Source organism: Gadus morhua, chromosome 1 (genome assembly GCF_902167405.1).
Source record: "Gadus morhua chromosome 1, gadMor3.0, whole genome shotgun sequence".
NCBI lineage: Eukaryota > Metazoa > Chordata > Actinopteri > Gadiformes > Gadidae > Gadus > Gadus morhua.
The window spans coordinates 26,659,967-26,678,033 of NC_044048.1; the positions used below are offsets into that span (position 1 = coordinate 26,659,967).

At 44.6% G+C, this 18,067-nt stretch overlaps 1 protein-coding gene across 9 annotated transcripts in view; it reads right to left on the reverse strand.

Moving 5' to 3' along the window:
• cacna1db (calcium channel, voltage-dependent, L type, alpha 1D subunit, b) overlaps positions 1 to 18,067 on the reverse strand; it is a 75,225-nt gene that overhangs the window by 15,609 nt on the left and 41,549 nt on the right. For 5 of the 9 annotated variants that reach the window (XM_030365973.1, XM_030365892.1, XM_030365557.1 and 2 more), the window contains 20 exons: positions 17,572 to 17,631; positions 16,199 to 16,305; positions 15,519 to 15,606; positions 15,249 to 15,356; positions 14,720 to 14,772; positions 14,188 to 14,334; positions 13,531 to 13,732; positions 12,799 to 12,957; positions 12,155 to 12,265; positions 11,326 to 11,403; positions 9,328 to 9,369; positions 8,035 to 8,160; positions 7,310 to 7,375; positions 6,728 to 6,819; positions 6,202 to 6,346; positions 5,916 to 6,043; positions 5,353 to 5,449; positions 4,854 to 4,956; positions 3,848 to 3,949; positions 223 to 359 (listed from right to left, as the gene is read on the reverse strand). In XM_030365973.1, coding sequence (XP_030221833.1) covers positions 223 to 359; positions 3,848 to 3,949; positions 4,854 to 4,956; positions 5,353 to 5,449; positions 5,916 to 6,043; positions 6,202 to 6,346; positions 6,728 to 6,819; positions 7,310 to 7,375; positions 8,035 to 8,160; positions 9,328 to 9,369; positions 11,326 to 11,403; positions 12,155 to 12,265; positions 12,799 to 12,957; positions 13,531 to 13,732; positions 14,188 to 14,334; positions 14,720 to 14,772; positions 15,249 to 15,356; positions 15,519 to 15,606; positions 16,199 to 16,305; positions 17,572 to 17,631 — 2,151 coding nt within the window. Of the gene's footprint in view, positions 1 to 222; positions 360 to 3,847; positions 3,950 to 4,853; positions 4,957 to 5,352; positions 5,450 to 5,915; positions 6,044 to 6,201; positions 6,347 to 6,727; positions 6,820 to 7,309; positions 7,376 to 8,034; positions 8,161 to 9,327; positions 9,370 to 10,251; positions 10,336 to 11,325; positions 11,404 to 12,154; positions 12,266 to 12,798; positions 12,958 to 13,530; positions 13,733 to 14,187; positions 14,335 to 14,719; positions 14,773 to 15,248; positions 15,357 to 15,518; positions 15,607 to 16,198; positions 16,306 to 17,375; positions 17,436 to 17,571; positions 17,632 to 18,067 lie in introns of all 9 variants that reach the window. The other 4 variants (XM_030365379.1, XM_030365723.1, XM_030365633.1 and 1 more) reach the window with 4 other exon arrangements.

Below are 18,067 nucleotides of genomic sequence, written 5' to 3' on the forward strand. Positions count from 1 at the left end.
TTGAGCCACTATCTAGAGCAAGTCATTGTGAATATGATGTTGTGAATATGTCCAAATACATGTAGTGTAAAATACCAACACGATAACAAGTGAGTCATCATGTAAGTCATCATCACAGGTGGGTCGTTTGGACATTTTTCAGCCCCACACATGACAAAGGCAGACGCCAATCGCGACCTTGCTGCAGAGCCTACAGTCAGAGCCAGCAGGCCAGCCACCCACCTGCAGTGCCATGGTGGTGTTGAGTCCATCCCAGGGGTGCCTCCCCACCAGGCCTTGCTCCTTGCGTCGCTTGAACTTCCTGAAGTAGTCCTGGATCAGGAAGGTGGCGTAGAACTTCCCCACCGTTATCTCGTCATCTGAGCCAACAAGAAAAAATGGGTTCAAAAAATGCAAACAAACAAAACAAAACCAGTATCTTTCAGCCAAAAAATCAATTGTGTTACCTTAACACCTTGACAAACATTCCAACATCTAACTAGTGGATTACTTCTCGGTTTTCCAAATAGCACAGCAGCCTCAGAGTACTGGTATTTCCAAATTAAAGGAAGCCCAATACGCTTATCATTCAAAATGCCTAAATGAGCCGACACAGGCAAGGCAGGCCTAGCTTAACATCATACACATAGTTATTTCGTTCTCAGCCATGAGCACTGAGAATGGCATGGTTTTGACCTGCGCACCAACTTTTACAGATCATCGTCATCAGACATCTCCGGTGGCCAATTTTGCTTTCTGCCATAAACAGCAGAAGGAACACAAAGGAAAATGTCTATCTGAACTGGCGAACTCAGAAATACAAGAAGTATTTGTGGGAACTCCGAACAAACAACACGTGCAAGCCAGCCCGCAGAAGATGCAGGAGCCAGGGGACAGATCGCAAGATGTGCAACGCTAAGCCGAGCAGGGTGCTACGTGCACCACCAAGGAGGGCTCTGTCTAACACACTTCATAAAGAACCCTCTGTTCAAACATGAACAGAGAAGACTCTGTTCATGTTTATGTTCGCCCTCATTGAATTCCACTTCAGACTTGATGGCCCAGGGCGACATCCACAACAGCATCTGAAGATAATTCCTAGGAAGTTTCCTGGGAATTTTCTCGTATTGCTTGAGATGTTGTTATATTCCTTGCTTACACGCTTGTTTTTAAGTAGTCTCCCTTTTGAAACTTGTGAGTCACTTGCATTCTCTAGAGCAGGGGTCTCAAACTCGCGGCCCGGGGGCCAATTGAGGCCCGCGGGATGATATTTTGTGGTCCGCCACTTGACATCAAAGTTTAGTGTTAGTGTGGCCAGCGCATTGTTGTCAAACACACATTTCTGCTGAATGGCTTGCCACGCTTTTTTATCACTTGTGATAGGGTGACCAAATGTCCCGGTTTTGCCGGGACAGTCCCAATTTTGAGTTGCGTGTCCTGAGTCCCGACAAAAGCCAAAGGACGCTAAAATGTTCCGGTTTCCACCAACTGCTATTAAATGTCCCGTGTTGTCAGCGATTACATAGCGAACGTGATCTAATGATAGCCCGATCAATTGGGTCAGTTGTGATTCTGTTTTTTATGGAATACTTGATGCGGCCCAGCCTGACCCAGACTCTACCTCCGGTGGCCCTGGTAAGTTGAGTTTGAGAACCCTGCTCTAGAGAGAATGAGAGAGAGAGAGAGAGAGAGAGAGAGAGAGAGAGAGAGAGAGAGAGAGAGAGAGACAGAGACAGAGACAGAGACAGAGACAGAGACAGAGAGAGAGAGAGAGAGAGAGAGAGAGAGAGAGAGAGAGAGAGAGAGAGAGAGGTAACCCTACAATTCCATACCCCCAGAATAACAAAGAACTGCCAAGAAAAGATGTCAGTAAGGGGAAGAAGTTGAGAAATGGCAAGGCAATGGCCACAAACTCTGGGAGAGAGAGATACATTCAGAAAGAGAGAGGGAGACATACAAGCAGGGGAAGAGACATACATAAATACAAACATACAGAGAGAGAGAGAGACAGAGTGGGAGATAGAGAAAGAGAGCGGCAAAGATGTGGGGAGATAGGTTCAGCAGAGCTGAGTAAGCAGGGCCATAAGCAGACAACACACAGAAGTACCAGAATTGCATATCATCAGTTGTCATTCCGGTCATATAACTTAAATAGGGTATTTGGTATCACAGAGTAGAGCTAATGCTGAACTCTCAATGAGAAACCAGTAGCAAAATAATCTTTATGATGATATAAAATAATAGTTATTTGTTTTGACAGATAGCTTGTTTTTGTAAGTAAATTATTTCAATAATAATATATAGCATCCTATAAATCTATATTTGTACTGTTAAAATATTTGATAACATAAATGGATGAGTGCTTAAGAGATAAGTAATAGGAGTAAAGTAGAGAGAGGTATTGGGTCGTTCCTAACACAAATACATGCATGAGGTCTTTACACACTTGAAAAACCACACAGACACGTTGAAGATTGTAAGCATACAAAATGTAAACAACAGAGTGGTGTTGCTGCAAACTGCATGTGGACGGAAAGCCAAAAGCAAAATATTTAGAAAGTACAACAGTTAAAAAACCACCAGATGTCTTTGTTACTAAAGACACTTGTTAAGTTATACAATAGCAATAGCAACACTACTAATACAACAAGGCCCAAGGAGCAGAAGGAAGATAAGAGACTGAAAGAGAGAGAGAGAGGGAGAGGGAGAGAGAGAGAGAGAGAGAGAGAGAGAGAGAGAGAGAGAGAGAGAGAGAGAGAGAGAGAGAGAGAGAGAGAGGGAGAGGGAGAGGGAGAGGGAGAGAGAGAGAGAGAGAGAGAGAGAGAGAGAGGGAGGTGTTTCCTGTGGTGTTTATCTGTGTTTAGCTACACAGAGTGATGCCTGCATGAACAGGATGCCACCGAACCCACTATAGTCATGCTCAGCAGTTCTGACTAATCTGGTGACTTCTTATCCAATCCACTGTCACTGACCCCTGTTTTGAGAGGACATCTGTGGGATGTTGCTAATCGCCATTATTATTATTTGCCATTTGGTGATTTGTCCATAGCAACTGACAATATATACCTTTCGTTGCTACGTGTAATTAATGAGCAGCTAGAGGGTTATTGGGCTAATTGGGCTCGAACCCAGAACCTGTTAGCTGGAACCTATTTTGAATCTTGGACAATGAATTCCTTTCTATCCTTTGGCATAATTGCTTGCAGATGCAAATGACGGGTAAAGATTGTGCAAGATTATTTTGAAGGATTAATCGGTTCATCACAGGATTCCCAGTAGGTATGCTGTTTTCTTGCATCAACGGCCCCAATCACACTTTGTGTCGGTCATATTTGCATCATGCAAATGGAGCTTCAGTGGGTTAGCATAAGGTACCAGTGGAAATGTCGTGCGACAGGAGGTTGAATACGTTTGGATGCTCTTTAAGCCGCGGAAGAGATGAGAAGAATGATACGAACGTGTCTGAACTGTGTTTGTGTGTGTGCGCGCGCGCGTGCGTGCGTGCGTGTGTGTGTGCGTGACAGACGTGGTCTATGGCCATCTCTAAATAGGGTTAGGATTTAAATTTGTCATTTAAAATGATCAACATTGGTTGTGATAAGCTTACAAAATGCTTGCTTTTCTCAGTTTTCTGGTTCTACAATGAACACTTTTATGCCTTTGCCTGCCCGTTTTCTGGTATTTATGGCATTTTAACACCCTTATGGGCCCCTTATCCCCCTAGTGGCCATTTTGGTTCTAAACCCTCGCAGGGTGGAGGAACTGAATGGGGAGTTACACATTCAGTTGCTCAACTCAGCTCGTGTCTAGAACCAAGATGGAGCCAAGCAGGCCGCTAGGTTAGCAAGCCCTGTGGACCAGCACTGACCGCCTGCGGCTGGAACCACTTGGTCCAGAAGCTTCATGCTGGTCCTCTTCCAGATCTTCTTGATGACCGCCCTCAGCTCCTCGTTGGCCAGGTCCAGGTTACCTGGCCAACGAAAGAAAAGGAGAAACAAACAACAAACAAACAAACAAACAAACAAACAAAGACAGAAAGACAAAAAGAAACAAAGAAAGGACCAAACAAGCAAAGACTCATTAATTACATGCACTTGACAACTTTCACAAATACTCTGGGTAATGAGGTCTCCCTTGCGTTCACACACACACACACACACACACACACACACACACACACACACACACACACACACACACACACACACACACACACACACACACACACACATTTCCCTTTTTCACATTTCCCTTTTTAAGGTTACCGTGGAGATCCGTCTGTTTCCTTGAAGAACACAACTTTGGTGCCAATGTTCTGAACAATGTGTTTAGTGTGTGTGGAGCAGGTGGAGATCTTGGAAGAATTGGGTTAAAATATATGGTAACATGTGGCCACGACAGCGCTTGGAGCGCCCTCTACGGGCTGAAACACCCCATGGCTCCGCACCTGTCACACTAACTAGTGATGTCAAAGCATATGTGTTTTACCATCAATGCGAAAACGAAAAGACATGATGATGTTTTGAGGATCACTTTGTTGCATATTTTTGAGTTGATCTGGTCTGATATTATGGAATGCTAATAACCATCCTATCTCTTACAAATACTGTGAATATTCTGTTTAATGTATGCATTGTCTGTCAGTATAGGTGGTGTTTATTTGTTGTGGTCATTCTTGCACTATAATGTTGTTACGTTACTATATCATTATGTTATATGTTGCGTGGCAAATATATTAATAGCACATTTGGAGTATGGGGAAACGCAATTTCGGTCCACAGTGTAACCTGTTGCACGGTCAGTCTGTCAATAAAGTTGACTTTGACTGTGATCTTGGTGATCTCCACCAGAGCCTGGCCCCGCCCGCTGCTCACCCTCAGTCTTGATCTTCAGCGCGGTCCGGACCAGGGCGAACAGCGTGGCGTTGAACATCACCGTGCCATCGCTGTTCAGAGGCATGTTCATCGCCACCAGACGCTGGTCATGGAAAGTCATAGATATGAGGAATCAAATGCAGACACAATCAGCCCCTTCTCCTCGCAGGTCTGGAACGTTTTGTTCTCAAAGTGATTATTTTCAGGAGTCAGAATTGGAACAAAAAAAAGTGAAATAGAGAGAGGTTTCATAAGAGCCGATTCATCTATCAGTTAATCATCAGTTCAACTCAAACTCGTACTCTTTGAAGATACGTAAATGAATGCACATTATCCATATGTATAAAGACAACACTACAGTACACTTGACGAAAAACTATGAGTCTGCACTGGGCTTCCTCGGCTGCCGTAACACTGGAATTGAACATAGCACTCAGTTCTCTTATGATATCTCTGCACTAGAGCGTTGGTCGTGGGGTCCTCCTACGTCACCACCCACCTTGCACGCCACCCGGTGGGGACAGAGCTTCCCGAAGCCCAGGGGAGGCTGGATCCTCCTCAGCAGGGTCACCACGTCCAGATGTTTGATCCGACCCCTGCAGTCACAACCCCCGTTTGGTCTGTTATTTGATTGACTTGGGTCCATGGGATGTTTAGTTCCACCCAGCGACATGTGAATTAGCAGCATTAGGGATTGAAGCAGAGCCCACAATGCGGCTGGTTCAGCTAGTTCAGATCTTCACAAGAACATCCACATAGAAGTACGTCGATCGTATCTCCGAGCAGAGGAACACACATATTTTGTATTGACCTACTTGGCTTCAGGGTCGTATTCGGACCAGATCCTCTTGAACTCTATAACTCTAAACTGTATAGATGCAGTTTATGGAACCCCCATCACATTTTAAAAACATTAAAAGGACAATTGTGATTATACAATAAAGCAAAATCATTAATACAAAGAAAAGTTCCAATATTGATAAGCTTTATGTATAGTTCCACATAGAATTATGTTGATCGTATCTCCGAGCAGAGGAGGACACATATTGGGTATAGACCTACTTGGCTTCAGGGTCGTATTCGGACCAGATCCTCTTGAACTCATCCAGGTGATGTGGCCCCAGAATGGACCAATCCCGAGTAAGGTAGTCAAAGTTGTCCATGATGACGGCCACAAACAGGTTAATGATCTGACAAAGGCAAGAACCATTTGGTTAAGCAACTTTTATTTTTGACTTGTTGTCAGTAGTAGAATCTATCCCATCGAGTATAAACGACCTAATCTGGATGAAGAATCTTATTTCATTGAATCTCTCATATGTGTGCACGTGGAGTTTGCAGACCTTACCAGGAAGGCGCAGAGCATGTAGAAGCTGATGAAGTAGATGATGGCGAAGCCGCTGCCACAGCTCTTCTCCCCCGACTCAGAGTCACAATTTTCGCTCGGCATACAGGCCAGCATTATCTCCTGCCATGCTTCACCTGTCGCACACCTGGGGAGGAGAAAGGACAACTATCAACCTATAGCACCTAGAAATCCATCCTATAGCGACTTGGCGATGGGCTTTTTTTGTAAGGCAAGGCTGGTATATTTACAATTTATAGAACCCTCATCACGTTGTAAAAACATTAAAAGGACAATTGTGATAATACAATAAAGGACAATCATTAATACAAAGAAAAGTTCCAATATTGATAAGCTTTATGTATAGTTCTCAACCTCAACTGTGAATGGATTTGGATTAGTGCTTCGTATTGACCACAATAATAATGTACAAAGCAAATGACCAAAAACACCATTCGTGGCAACTCACAGACAGCCATACACAGAATTCATATGGATGCATGTCCACGACAAAAACAACAGCCACTACCTGAAGAGCATCAGGACAGCCTGTGGAAACGTCTGGAAGTTGTTGTTGCGGTTGATATGTGTTCCGTCCACCATTGCTATTTTCCCAAACACCTGAAGAACACCAAAGGACACATTTTCCTCAACCGCTGGAAGGCAATCGAACCGCCTTATCTTCATTGCCCTGACTATTCAGTAAAAATGATGGTTACTAATGTTCATGACAATTTATAACCTCCAGCTTGTCGGCCATCAGGCTCTAGATAAAAATCTAAAGTCTGATTTCTGAAACTATGTAACTACCAATCTGTTCTTATAGAAGCGCTTAGCTCTCCTGGATGTCAATCAATCTTAGTCATTCTCAAGGCTTTTCCTGGTCTCTCGTAGAAGCTTTCTCACAGGTTTCAGAAGGCACTGTCACCCAATCGTTGGAGCTTTGGCCTATGCAACTCTTGGAGACCATCACTTTGATTCGTTCACAGATAAAAAACTAAATTGATGGTGGGTGGACACTCTTCTAATGAACAAAGGTTAAAAGTAAAAACGACCAAATTGAGTCTTTGCAGTGTAAAGTTTCATCTGCGCTAAGGTCGAACAACCATACCTGCATTCCGATGACTGCATAGATGAAGAAGAGCATGGCGATCAGAAGGGCAACGTAGGGAAGAGCCTGAATTTGGGGGAAAAGTCTGTATTTATGCAACACCACTCATTATAACCCTCATACTTGACGATGCATGCTTAGAAAAAGGATCATAAAGCTAGCCTAAGTATTAACCATTGGGATGACACTGCCCCCTCCTGCAAACAACTCTCTGACCAAAGCAATATCAATTTCTTATGTCTCATAGTCTCATCTCATGATTAATGCTGAGCAGGGGCATCACCCTCACCACAATGAACACTCTCACCCGACTGGTCAACGATTTTTTACCTTCTACTTCTAATGAATGGATGAACCCTAGAGCTGTGCAAATAATCGAATTTGATCGCGATTTCGATGTTTCGTGATTACGATTGATTCTTCTCTTCTTTTTTTTAAGTATATTTAATTTAGAAGAACAGCTGGATACATATTTGCACATTATTTTCAATTGTGAGTACTTTCGATTTTAACATTTTGGGAAATTTCAAAGTTCTTATTTACAAAGTGTTTTTCTTTGAGAGAAATTCTTAAAAAGCGCACTATGTTTTTAAACCCCAAAAATACTGTTAAAATAATCATGATTTCAATATTGACCAAAACAATCATGATTATGATTTTTCTTCCATAATCGAGCATCCCTAGTGGAGCCCCGTGGATGGACCCCCACCCTCCCCTCCCCTCACCTGAAACGACTTGATGAAGGTCCACAGCAGGGTTCTGATCCCCTCCCCCCTGCTCAGCAGCTTGACCAACCGCATCACCCGGAACAGGCGGAAGAAGGTGATGGAGATGCGTGCGCTGTCCTGGTTCTGTAACACAGGCGCACGGCGTGACCGGGGGAACAGGCAGACGGACAGACAGCATGCAGACAGAGAGGAGGCGGACGAGGCCGTCCGGACACGGGGACACAGGGGTGTCTCACTAACTGAAACATTATGTCCCTCGACTCGGTCGTTCATCATTCATCCGTCTCCTAACTAATTGTATATTTTGTGGTCGATTACAAAAATACACATTTTTTAGGAGTTGTTTCATCGTTTGCTAACCCGCACGTTGGGGTCAAGACATGCATGTTGTTTCGATACGTTTGTCCCACAGTAAAAACATACAATGTCATGCACGCACACACACACACACACACACATACACACACAGGTGCGCTCGGACACCAAATGGATCCTATGTAGAGTGAAAGGATGCCACTATAGCATGCTGTATGGAGTACAGCTGGTCTGGGCTAGCAGGTCCTCAGAGGGTATAGCCTTGGTCTGGTCACCAAGACCTCCCTGAGTTACTGAGAGAAGCCCTGAAGGAGATGGTGCTAGGGACTCTTGGTGACCGAGGGGAAACAGCTCTTATGTCCGGTGTCAACAGATCGCTTTTTTGTAGATTGACATGGTAGGAAGACTTTTCTTAATTTGACGAATGGCCAGGGTGTTTTCCAGCTGTGCAGCTGGTGGTACATCTGTGGGACTTTCACCCCTCTTTAATGACGTTGGAATACACCTTAAAAAAAAGTAAATTCCAAGCTTAGCCTGGAGAAACTAATACCGTACCCAGAGTGGCCTCAACCAACCCTATCCTAGCCCTTCGTATCCCTCATATCGGAAGCACAGAGCGAGCCTCCTCGATGAAGGGCTTACAACCAAGAAACCACCCAGCACGGAACCGCACGGCACATCAAATCTGCTGAGTCATGTATCCAGACATCTCGACAAGGTCCATTCAACCCGTGCAAACCGTGGGTGAAACACAAGCACGGACAAGAGCATCAATGAACCCCTCGCATGTTATCGAACCGTTTATGTTGATGTAAAAGTGCTTTGACAAAAACAACAGGCAACAGATCATTACAATGAAAAGACATCAACTGAACCGTTCAACTTTCGGACGGACGACAAAAAGGGGGGGGGGGGGGGGGGGGGGAGCAGGGGGGGGAGGGGGGGGTTGCATATTAGGGGAGGGGCTTTTCTTACCCCTGGTTCCACTATCACCTTGACGACAGGAAGGGCTGCCGACTTGAAACCAAAAGCCTAGGGTTAAACTGAGTTTGCCAGGTACAAATCTTAAGAAAAGCGTGCGTCTGTCCTAAGTGAATGGTGCTCCTTTGAACGGTTGCCTGTAAATGTGATATACATCCTACTTGAACGTAGCAGGTCTGACAACAAAGCATGCATGCTTTTTACTTCTGTACACCATCTCATCTACAGAGACCCACACCAGATTGAGTATGTGTATGTGTGTGTGTGTGTGTGTGTGTGTGTGTGTGTGTGTGTGTGTGTGTGTGTGTGTGTGTGTGTGTGTGTGTGTGTGTGTGTGTGTGTGTGTGTGTTTCCAATAGTGTAGACTCAGTCCAAAGCCACAAATAATTCTGCAATGACTCGAGGACACATGGAGCACATGGTTTAAAGATGTTGAGAAACAGCGGGAGGAGATTCCTTGCAGTTTCTAGCGGTAAGCCTTGCAAAAAGTCTCACAATGAACATACCGAGAATTATGTATAGAAGATGTAACACAAGTTGTGTTTTTCCCGGTTAACGGCTTTTAATTAACCTTTTATGGGGTCGATTTGTTATTTGTCCAATCATTTAAATCATGTTTTGGCTTCTTTTTATTTTTGCGAATGGAAAATACAAGTCAAAGCTAAACCTTACATGATCCCAACCATTACACATCGTGGTCCTGAATGCAGCCCTGACCGGAGACACTGCAAGGTGAACTCAAGGCAAACACAGAGGACAGAGGGGGTGGCAGGGGATGGGGAGTTGGGATGTGCGCGTGTGTGTGTGTGTGTGTGTGTGTGTGTGTGTGTGTGTGTGTGTGTGTGTGTGTGTGTGTGTGTGTGTGTGTGTGTGTGTGTGTGTGTGTGTGTGTGTGTGTGTGTGTGTACTTCTACTCACATTGATCTCAGTGATGGCAATATCGACCACGCTACCCACAACAATTAATGCGTCAAACGTGTTCCATGCATCAGCGAAATAGTGCTGCAGACACCAGCCCCGAGAAAACAAGAGGGACGAGAGACAGAGAGAGAGACAGAGACAGAGACAGAGACAGAGACAGAGACACAGAGAGAGAGAGAGAGAGAGAGAGAGAGAGAGAGAGAGAGAGAGAGAGAGAGAGAGAGAGAGAGAGAGAGAGAGAGAGAGAGAGAAACACACACACACACAGAAACATGAAAAGCCAATAAAATGTGAAGAAGCAAGAGACGGATAAAGCAAACATTTCTAGGATACACCGAGTCAGTAAGAGTGGAAGGAGGGACTCTCTATTTCATAAACAGTTTTGTTATTGTGTTGTAACATGAACTAAAATGACAGTTAAAAGTTCACTGATCCCTCACTGACTCAGTGCTTTGTTAATAAAATTAATGATTTGCCATCATAGCCTTTGACTAAGTGATTCATAAGGATCATTCTGTTCACTGTATATATATATATATATATATATACACTGTATATATATATATATGTATATATATATAGTGTAGTTAAGCCAATAAATAGATCATACAGTCTGTCCTATTTTTTAGGACTGATGCTTCCATTTGGAATGTAATAGGAAATTTCTGTCCGACAACAGTATATTACTGAACCTATTACAAGCTATTTTGGATTTGATCCACCTATACTGATATTTGGTCAGTGTCGGCTGATGTGTGTGTTGTGTGTGAACCAAAGCCTATGATGTCCAACCCTGACCTTGTGCACAACGAATTGTAATAAAAGCAGACAGTCCAAAACAACACCAGCTCAGAGAAAACAACAAACTACTACGAAACGACCAACATGAGCAGAGCAGTGAGAGAAATTGAGGGCGGAAGGCGAGAAAGAAATAAGGAAAGGACAGTGCTGCAGCGGATGTAGGGGGAGGAGGAGGAGAAGGAGAAGGAGGAGGAGGAGGAGGAGGAGGAGGAGGAGGAGGAGGAGGAGGAGTGCAAGGGGATGGGGGGGGGGGGGTCTACGAGGGTCTACCTGACTGAGGACGATATCGACTACACTCCCGATCACCACCAGAGCGTCAAAGACGTTCCAGGCGTCGCCCACGTAGCCCTGGTCGCCACGGTAACGTACAGCCAGGAGAGAGGTGGTAACAGTGGAGAGGGATGGGGGAGAGGGGGTCATGAAAAGGAAAAAAGACACAGTGAGGTCAGGGGTCACAGGGGATGAAGTGTGGAGGGGGGGGGGGGGGGGGGGGTTGGGTAAAAGGTTAGAAATAAGGATATAAGAGTAGAATCACATGGCGGATAAGTTAAGAGAGGAGAGGGAAAGGGGAGAGGAGGGGAGATGAAGGGAGATAGGAAGAGGAGTTAAGGTGACAAAAGAGAGGGAGAAAAGGAAAGAGAAGATGAAAGAAAAGGTGAGGAGAGAGGGAGATGAATGGAATCCCAGGTCTCGGTTCCGCACGTCGTTTCACTGAGACTTCTACCGTTGGGCCCAGCCGGGGCGCATTAACTCTCACGTGTCTTAACTGGTGCCCCTGAGAGTGAAAGTGAAATCTGAAATGTCGGAGCGGCGTTCCGATCCGGCGCATCGATCACTGCGAGTCGCATTGAAACGACACAGGTCAGAGGTCAGAGAGGAGGAGGAGAGAGGTGGGGAGGAGAGAAGTGGGGAGGAGAGAAGTGGGGAGGAGAGGAGGGAAGAGGAGAAAAGAGGAGTGGGGAGGAGAGGAGAGAAGTGGGAAGGATAGGAGGGAAGTGGAGAGGAGAGAAGTGGGGAGGAGAGGAGAGAAGTGAGGTGGGGAGGAAAGGAGAGAAATGAGGAGCAGAGGAGTGGGGAGGAGAGCAGAGAAGAGTTGTACCCTTGGTTTGAAGGCGATGAGCTTCAAGATCATCTCGACGGTGAACACTCCGGTGAAGACCATGTTGAGGATGTCCATGGCAGAGCTAAACATGTCAGACTGCTTATAGTGCTGCGGGGGACAAGAAGCCGTGGAGAAAGTGGCAAACAAGGCTGGAATACACATCATCATCATCCAAAACTCAACATCAAAAATAATAATAGGATATAACTTAAAGGAGTGGGACAAAAAGAAAGGCAATAATGCACAATGGGTTTATGTGACTATTTATTTAGTATATATTTGTTTCTCCCCTATGTGTTTATACATTATACAATCTGCCTGATTATGGAAAAAATCATAATCACGATTATTTTTGGGTTTGAAAACATGATGCATTTATTCATAATTTCTCTCCAAAAAACACATTGTCACTGAATAAAAAAAAGTCACACAATGTACAAGTAGAAAATGTTCTACTTGAACATTTTGTATCACAAAGTTGCCTTGGGCCGTAACACGCCTCCCCCTCTTCCTGCGAAAATCTCAAACCCAAAAGGCATTTGTTTCAATCTCATTGTGTTTGATCTCCAGCTAAATCTCAGCTCAAGCTCTTCAAATCCAATACTTTGCTGTCAAGAAGTGGATCTCAAGGGACCGCTCACCTGGATGGCCAGACAGAGGGTGTTGAGGATGATGAGCACGAACATGACATACTCGAAGCCCGTGGAGTTGACCACGTACCAGAACTTGTACTGGTACGGGTTCTTGGGGATGTAGCGGCGCAAAGGCCGGGCTTTCAGAGCGTACTCTACGCACTGGCGCTGGAGAGAGAGAGAGAGAGAGAGAGAGAGAGAGAGAGAGAGAGAGAGAGAGAGAGAGAGAGAGAGAGAGAGAGAGGAAAGAGAGAGAGAAAAAAGAGAGAGAGAGACATAACAAACACACATTGCTCAGAGAGTTGAATGAACCTGTTGTGAGGAAGCATGGTCCTCAACTTGCCATTAATTATTTTGCTGGTAGAACATGTGATGAGAGAGATAAGCGATGAAGTGTTTTGGTGTGATTTCTAAGGAAGCAAGTATAAAAGTTATGCCTGGCATTTGCTCAGCTAGGCTCCTTCATGCTGCTGCTAGTCCTTGATTGAAGCCTTTTCTTAAGCCCAAAGCACACAGAGTGCAGATTTCGGCTCATATTCGCAGCGCGACCCAAATAGAATCAGAAATAGAATCATATTGTTTGGCGGAGCAAAGCACATACAGCAGGAATGTAGGCAGTATTCTTTCACTTGCTTGGTGCAGGCCTTAATTCTATTTTGGACGGGAACACTTCCAGACATTATTTGTGTCCGTCCCCAACACACCCGCGTTCTTCCGGGCTCTGCATGCCGCGGTTCCTACCTGGTTCTTGTCCAGCTCACAGTTCTTGTACTCCTTCTCCCCTTGCTCCTGGAAGGTGACGATGACGAAACCCACGAAGATGTTCATCATGAAGAAGGCGATGATGATGATGTAGATGATGAAGAAGATGGAGATCTCCACGCGGTAGTTGTAGATGGGACCCATGTTCTCCCGGTTGGAGTCGATGGCTTTGTACAGCAGGCTGCAGGGAGACACAGGCAGGGCCGGGTTGTACGTGCACCGCTCACACAATGGATGCACCGCAAGCGCACTCACACAGACTCACAGTGAAACCCTTTTTTAAACACACAAAAAGAGGACAGAAGTGTGCCCCTTCAGGCCTTCTGGCAGAGAGGGCGTTCAGCCTGACCCTAACCATTAACCTATCTAAGTAGTTGTGTTGCCTTAAGCTAGCCAAGTATTAGTGTTCCCTAAACCTAACCACATTCCACCGTCTAAAAATAATAATATAAGCCTTGTATCCAAGTCTCCTCAGTGAAAGTCCTGTAATTGACCCATTCAAGCACCAAACCTTCTCCCAACATGCACTTTGTCTCTTTTTACACAGAGTCACCTGACTTCTAAAGCCTTTCTGGCGTGAGGTCCACTATTCCCGTGTGTGGAGACACATGCACCCTGACAGGGGGTACTACTCACGAGGGCCAACCCTCAAAGGTGGAGACGGTGAAGAGGGCCATCATCGCCATGAGAACGTTGTCAAAGTTGAAGTCACTGTTGTTCCACTTCCTCTCCCTGAGCATGGGCAGGGCCGTGTCGCCGTTGGTGTACTGGATGTAGTTGCCCCTGTCGGAAGGAAAGGAGTCAATATGTATATTATGTAAACATAGCGACTTCACGCTCGACTACACGGCATTCAAACAAGTCCTGATTGAATCCCAGATCAAAGTCTTGATAGAGATCAATGCTGGAAAGCCTGGCCTATTTCCTTGCTCCTTGTTCATGACATCAGCTTTCATCAGTTTGTTTTGAATATGTTGATTATGCCGCTATTGGGTGAATCTATCAAAGGTGACTAACTTCAATGAGACAAACACACACACACACACGCACACACACACAGACACCAACCATAAACACATTCTGAGAAAAACCAATCCAGATTCACACAGTGCGTTTGAGACACAGTACGGCAGCTGGTGTGCTAACGCAAGATGGAAGATGGACCTACTTGCACTCGTCAGGGCTTGACTTGGCATCGTCTGTGCAGCGATAAAACTTGCCCTGCAAGGAACCAAACAAAGAAAAACATTGGGTTGAAGGAATAAACCTGCACTTAACATCTGTATATAACCTTTTATCACCATTTGAATTCATGAGTGTTTAAAAATAGGAACATCGCCATTTATTTTCTCTTTAACTCAATTTGATCTGTAGAGAAAAAGTGAGGCAATTTAATAATGCGCAATGGGATGGCAGCAGTCATCAGGGTGACATTTTTCAGATTTAGTACCACCATAAAAGATGTTATGTCAAAATAACTGTCAAGCACAGCAAAGATCCCGTGGACCCATCTCAACAGAGTGGTTCTTCAATCTGTAATTTCTCAGACCAAGGCCCCCGCATTTGATCACAAACACAAACACACACACACACACACACACACACACACACACACACACACACACACACACACACACACACACACACACACACACACACTAATACAAAACATCATCACTGGCCATCCACAACGTTACCTTGAAGAGCTGCACCCCGATGCAGGCAAACATGAACTGCAGCAGGGTGGTGACGATCATGATGTTACCGATGGTTCGGATGGCCACGAACACACACTGGACCACGTGCTGAGGAAGAGGAAAAGGGAGAGTTCCCCACTGAAAGACCACTGATTTCCAAAAATTGTCCTTGCATGAAAGTAGGGCTGTCCTCACAAATACAGGTCAATCCGGACACACCTCCTCGCCAGAAAGCACCACTAGGTGGAAGAGCTTTGCATGTGTCCTCACCTTGAGTCCCTTGGCTCTGTTGATGGCCCTCAGGGGCCTCAGCACTCGGAGAACGCGGAGGATCTTCACCACGGAGATGGCAGAGGACCTGTTGGTGAGGGAACGCCAGGGGCGTCAGGGTCTCTCGCCCCAAACCGTGCCACTCAAGACTCAAACAATGTGCTCCAGACTGTCATTGAAGCAGCTCATTTACATATATATTAGGAACAGTTGAAAAATGTATCTAAAATTGCAACAGATGCAACGATTAGACATTCACGTTGAATGTCTTTATGCATTTGGAAAAGGAATATCAAGCCCCTTTTGCAGTCTAATCATTTACATTTACATTTAGGGGATTATGCAGATGATTTTACCCAAAGCGACTTACAAGAAGTACATTTGTTAGATGAAGGTGAAACAATATATCGCAGTCGGTACAGTAAGGGTGTTCATAGAACCAGGTGCAAAGCACTAGGTAAACCCATTCCCCGTACACAACAAAGATATCCCAGAAATGTTCCGGAGCATTTCCTGTATGGGGTCATGTGTGAATCGGATAACATAGAGAACAGACATGAAGCAGTTCAGCAGCTGTCCTGAGATATGTATATGTGCGATCTTGTCTTGAAACAGCAGGACTTTGATTAACATCCAACATGAGTGGTGCCTTCTACATGTTCGATCCAACGGTAACTTACTGAATTCCGAAGGAAACCAGAGACACGCCCACCACCAGCAGGTCTAAGAGGTTGAAGTAGTTCCTACAGAACGCCCCTTTATGGAGGAACGCGCCGAACGCTGTCATCTGAACACACGCAGAGGTGAGGGTAAGGACTGGATATAGACATTTGGATTCATATTAATAGACATATAAACATGTTGATTCATTTACTGAATTTAAGCATGCAGTCAATAGAACTTCCATGAAATGCAGTGACAAATCAATATTTTTAACTAGAAAAATATCTAGCCAAAGAAAAATATCTCAAAGCTGCTTTTTTAATATATATGATATATATCATTGTGTAAAAATGTAAATGTAATGTCCTAAAACATTCATGAAGCTGAGCTGCTGATCCAAGTAATCATCACCACATAAGATAGTGTTCAAAATGCAGTATGAAAAACAAACATGCATGTCCACACGCACGCACACACATACACACTCAATAAAAAAAAAGTGCAATAGTGGTGCAATGGAGTCCTTGTTGATTGAAACTGAACAAGCAGATTCCATGGAAGGAACTTGGAACATGGCAACAAGGTGAAGAGGGTGAGTGTCGTTGACCGGGGTGAAATACTTGAACACACAGTGGGGGTCATTGGCTTGAACGTGGACACAAGTGGTCACAAAAAGTGACTCTCACTATTCAAGAGGCCGGCACATTCCAGAAGAAAATATAGCCTTTCTGTGATATGACTGTCGGTAACAGTACCAGATCCACAAAAAGTCTCTAAAACTAGGACTTTTTTTATAATTATTTTTTTCTGAAAAAAAGATCCTGTTTTGATTTAGCAAATAAATATTTCAATCTAACTGCAACGATGTTGTGAGAAAATAACAGCGTTCCACAAAAAGGTAGAGAAAAAAATATATTGACAAATAGTAACCTACAGTATTACTATGTAATTACATTCAATTATTCAAAATTATTACATAACTAAATCCATGTGACTGATGGAATATAGACAATATAAAATGACTAAAATATAACACATGGTCTCCACAGAGACGAACAAGACTCCATAACAATAAGACAGGTGGGCGGCCATTTTGAATGAAACACCAGGGCGGGAGGAAGTGGCGTGCACGGGCGTGCTCGGAAGCGGCGGGGGGTTGCTGTTGCCACGGTAACAGTCCCTACCATTGTTTACCTTAATGAGGATCTCAAATGTAAACATACTAGTGAAGACATAATCTGCATTGTTTAGGATCTGAGGAGGTAATCAGAGTGACACAGACACAAACACACACACACACACACACATAGATAAACACAAACAAACAAGCAGGGAGTTACTGAGGTCCTACCCAGTACAGTATAAGCACAGCACAGCCGGCCACATTTACCTTCAAGAGGATCTCAACAGTAAAGATTGCGGTGAAAGCATAGTCAAAATAACCAAGTATCTGAAAAAGGCAAGGCACAGGTTAGAGTCATCATCGCACGATGAAGATGATGGTTTACCCAACACACATTTTTAACATCGGGTGCGATCAAAGGGAATGCTCGAGCCAATGGCTGAAGCAGTGGGTGTGGCATAAACATACTCAAACAACAAGCAGTCAACATTCTGTATGTATCTAAAACAATGCTATCAAACACCTTAAATACAGTGCCCCTTAATACATTGTACAGTATTTTGGACTTTTCGCTGTCACTTTTATCCAAAGCCACTCGGAGTGAACTCATTACTATTCATAAAGGATCAGGTCGGGGTTAGAGCATCTCCTTAAAGGATTCAACCAGCTGGGAATCAAACCCAGTACCTTCCAGCCGGTGAGTTAAACCCATCGACCGCTCCACTATCCTGCCGCCACACGAGCCCCATGTCCTCATGAACCT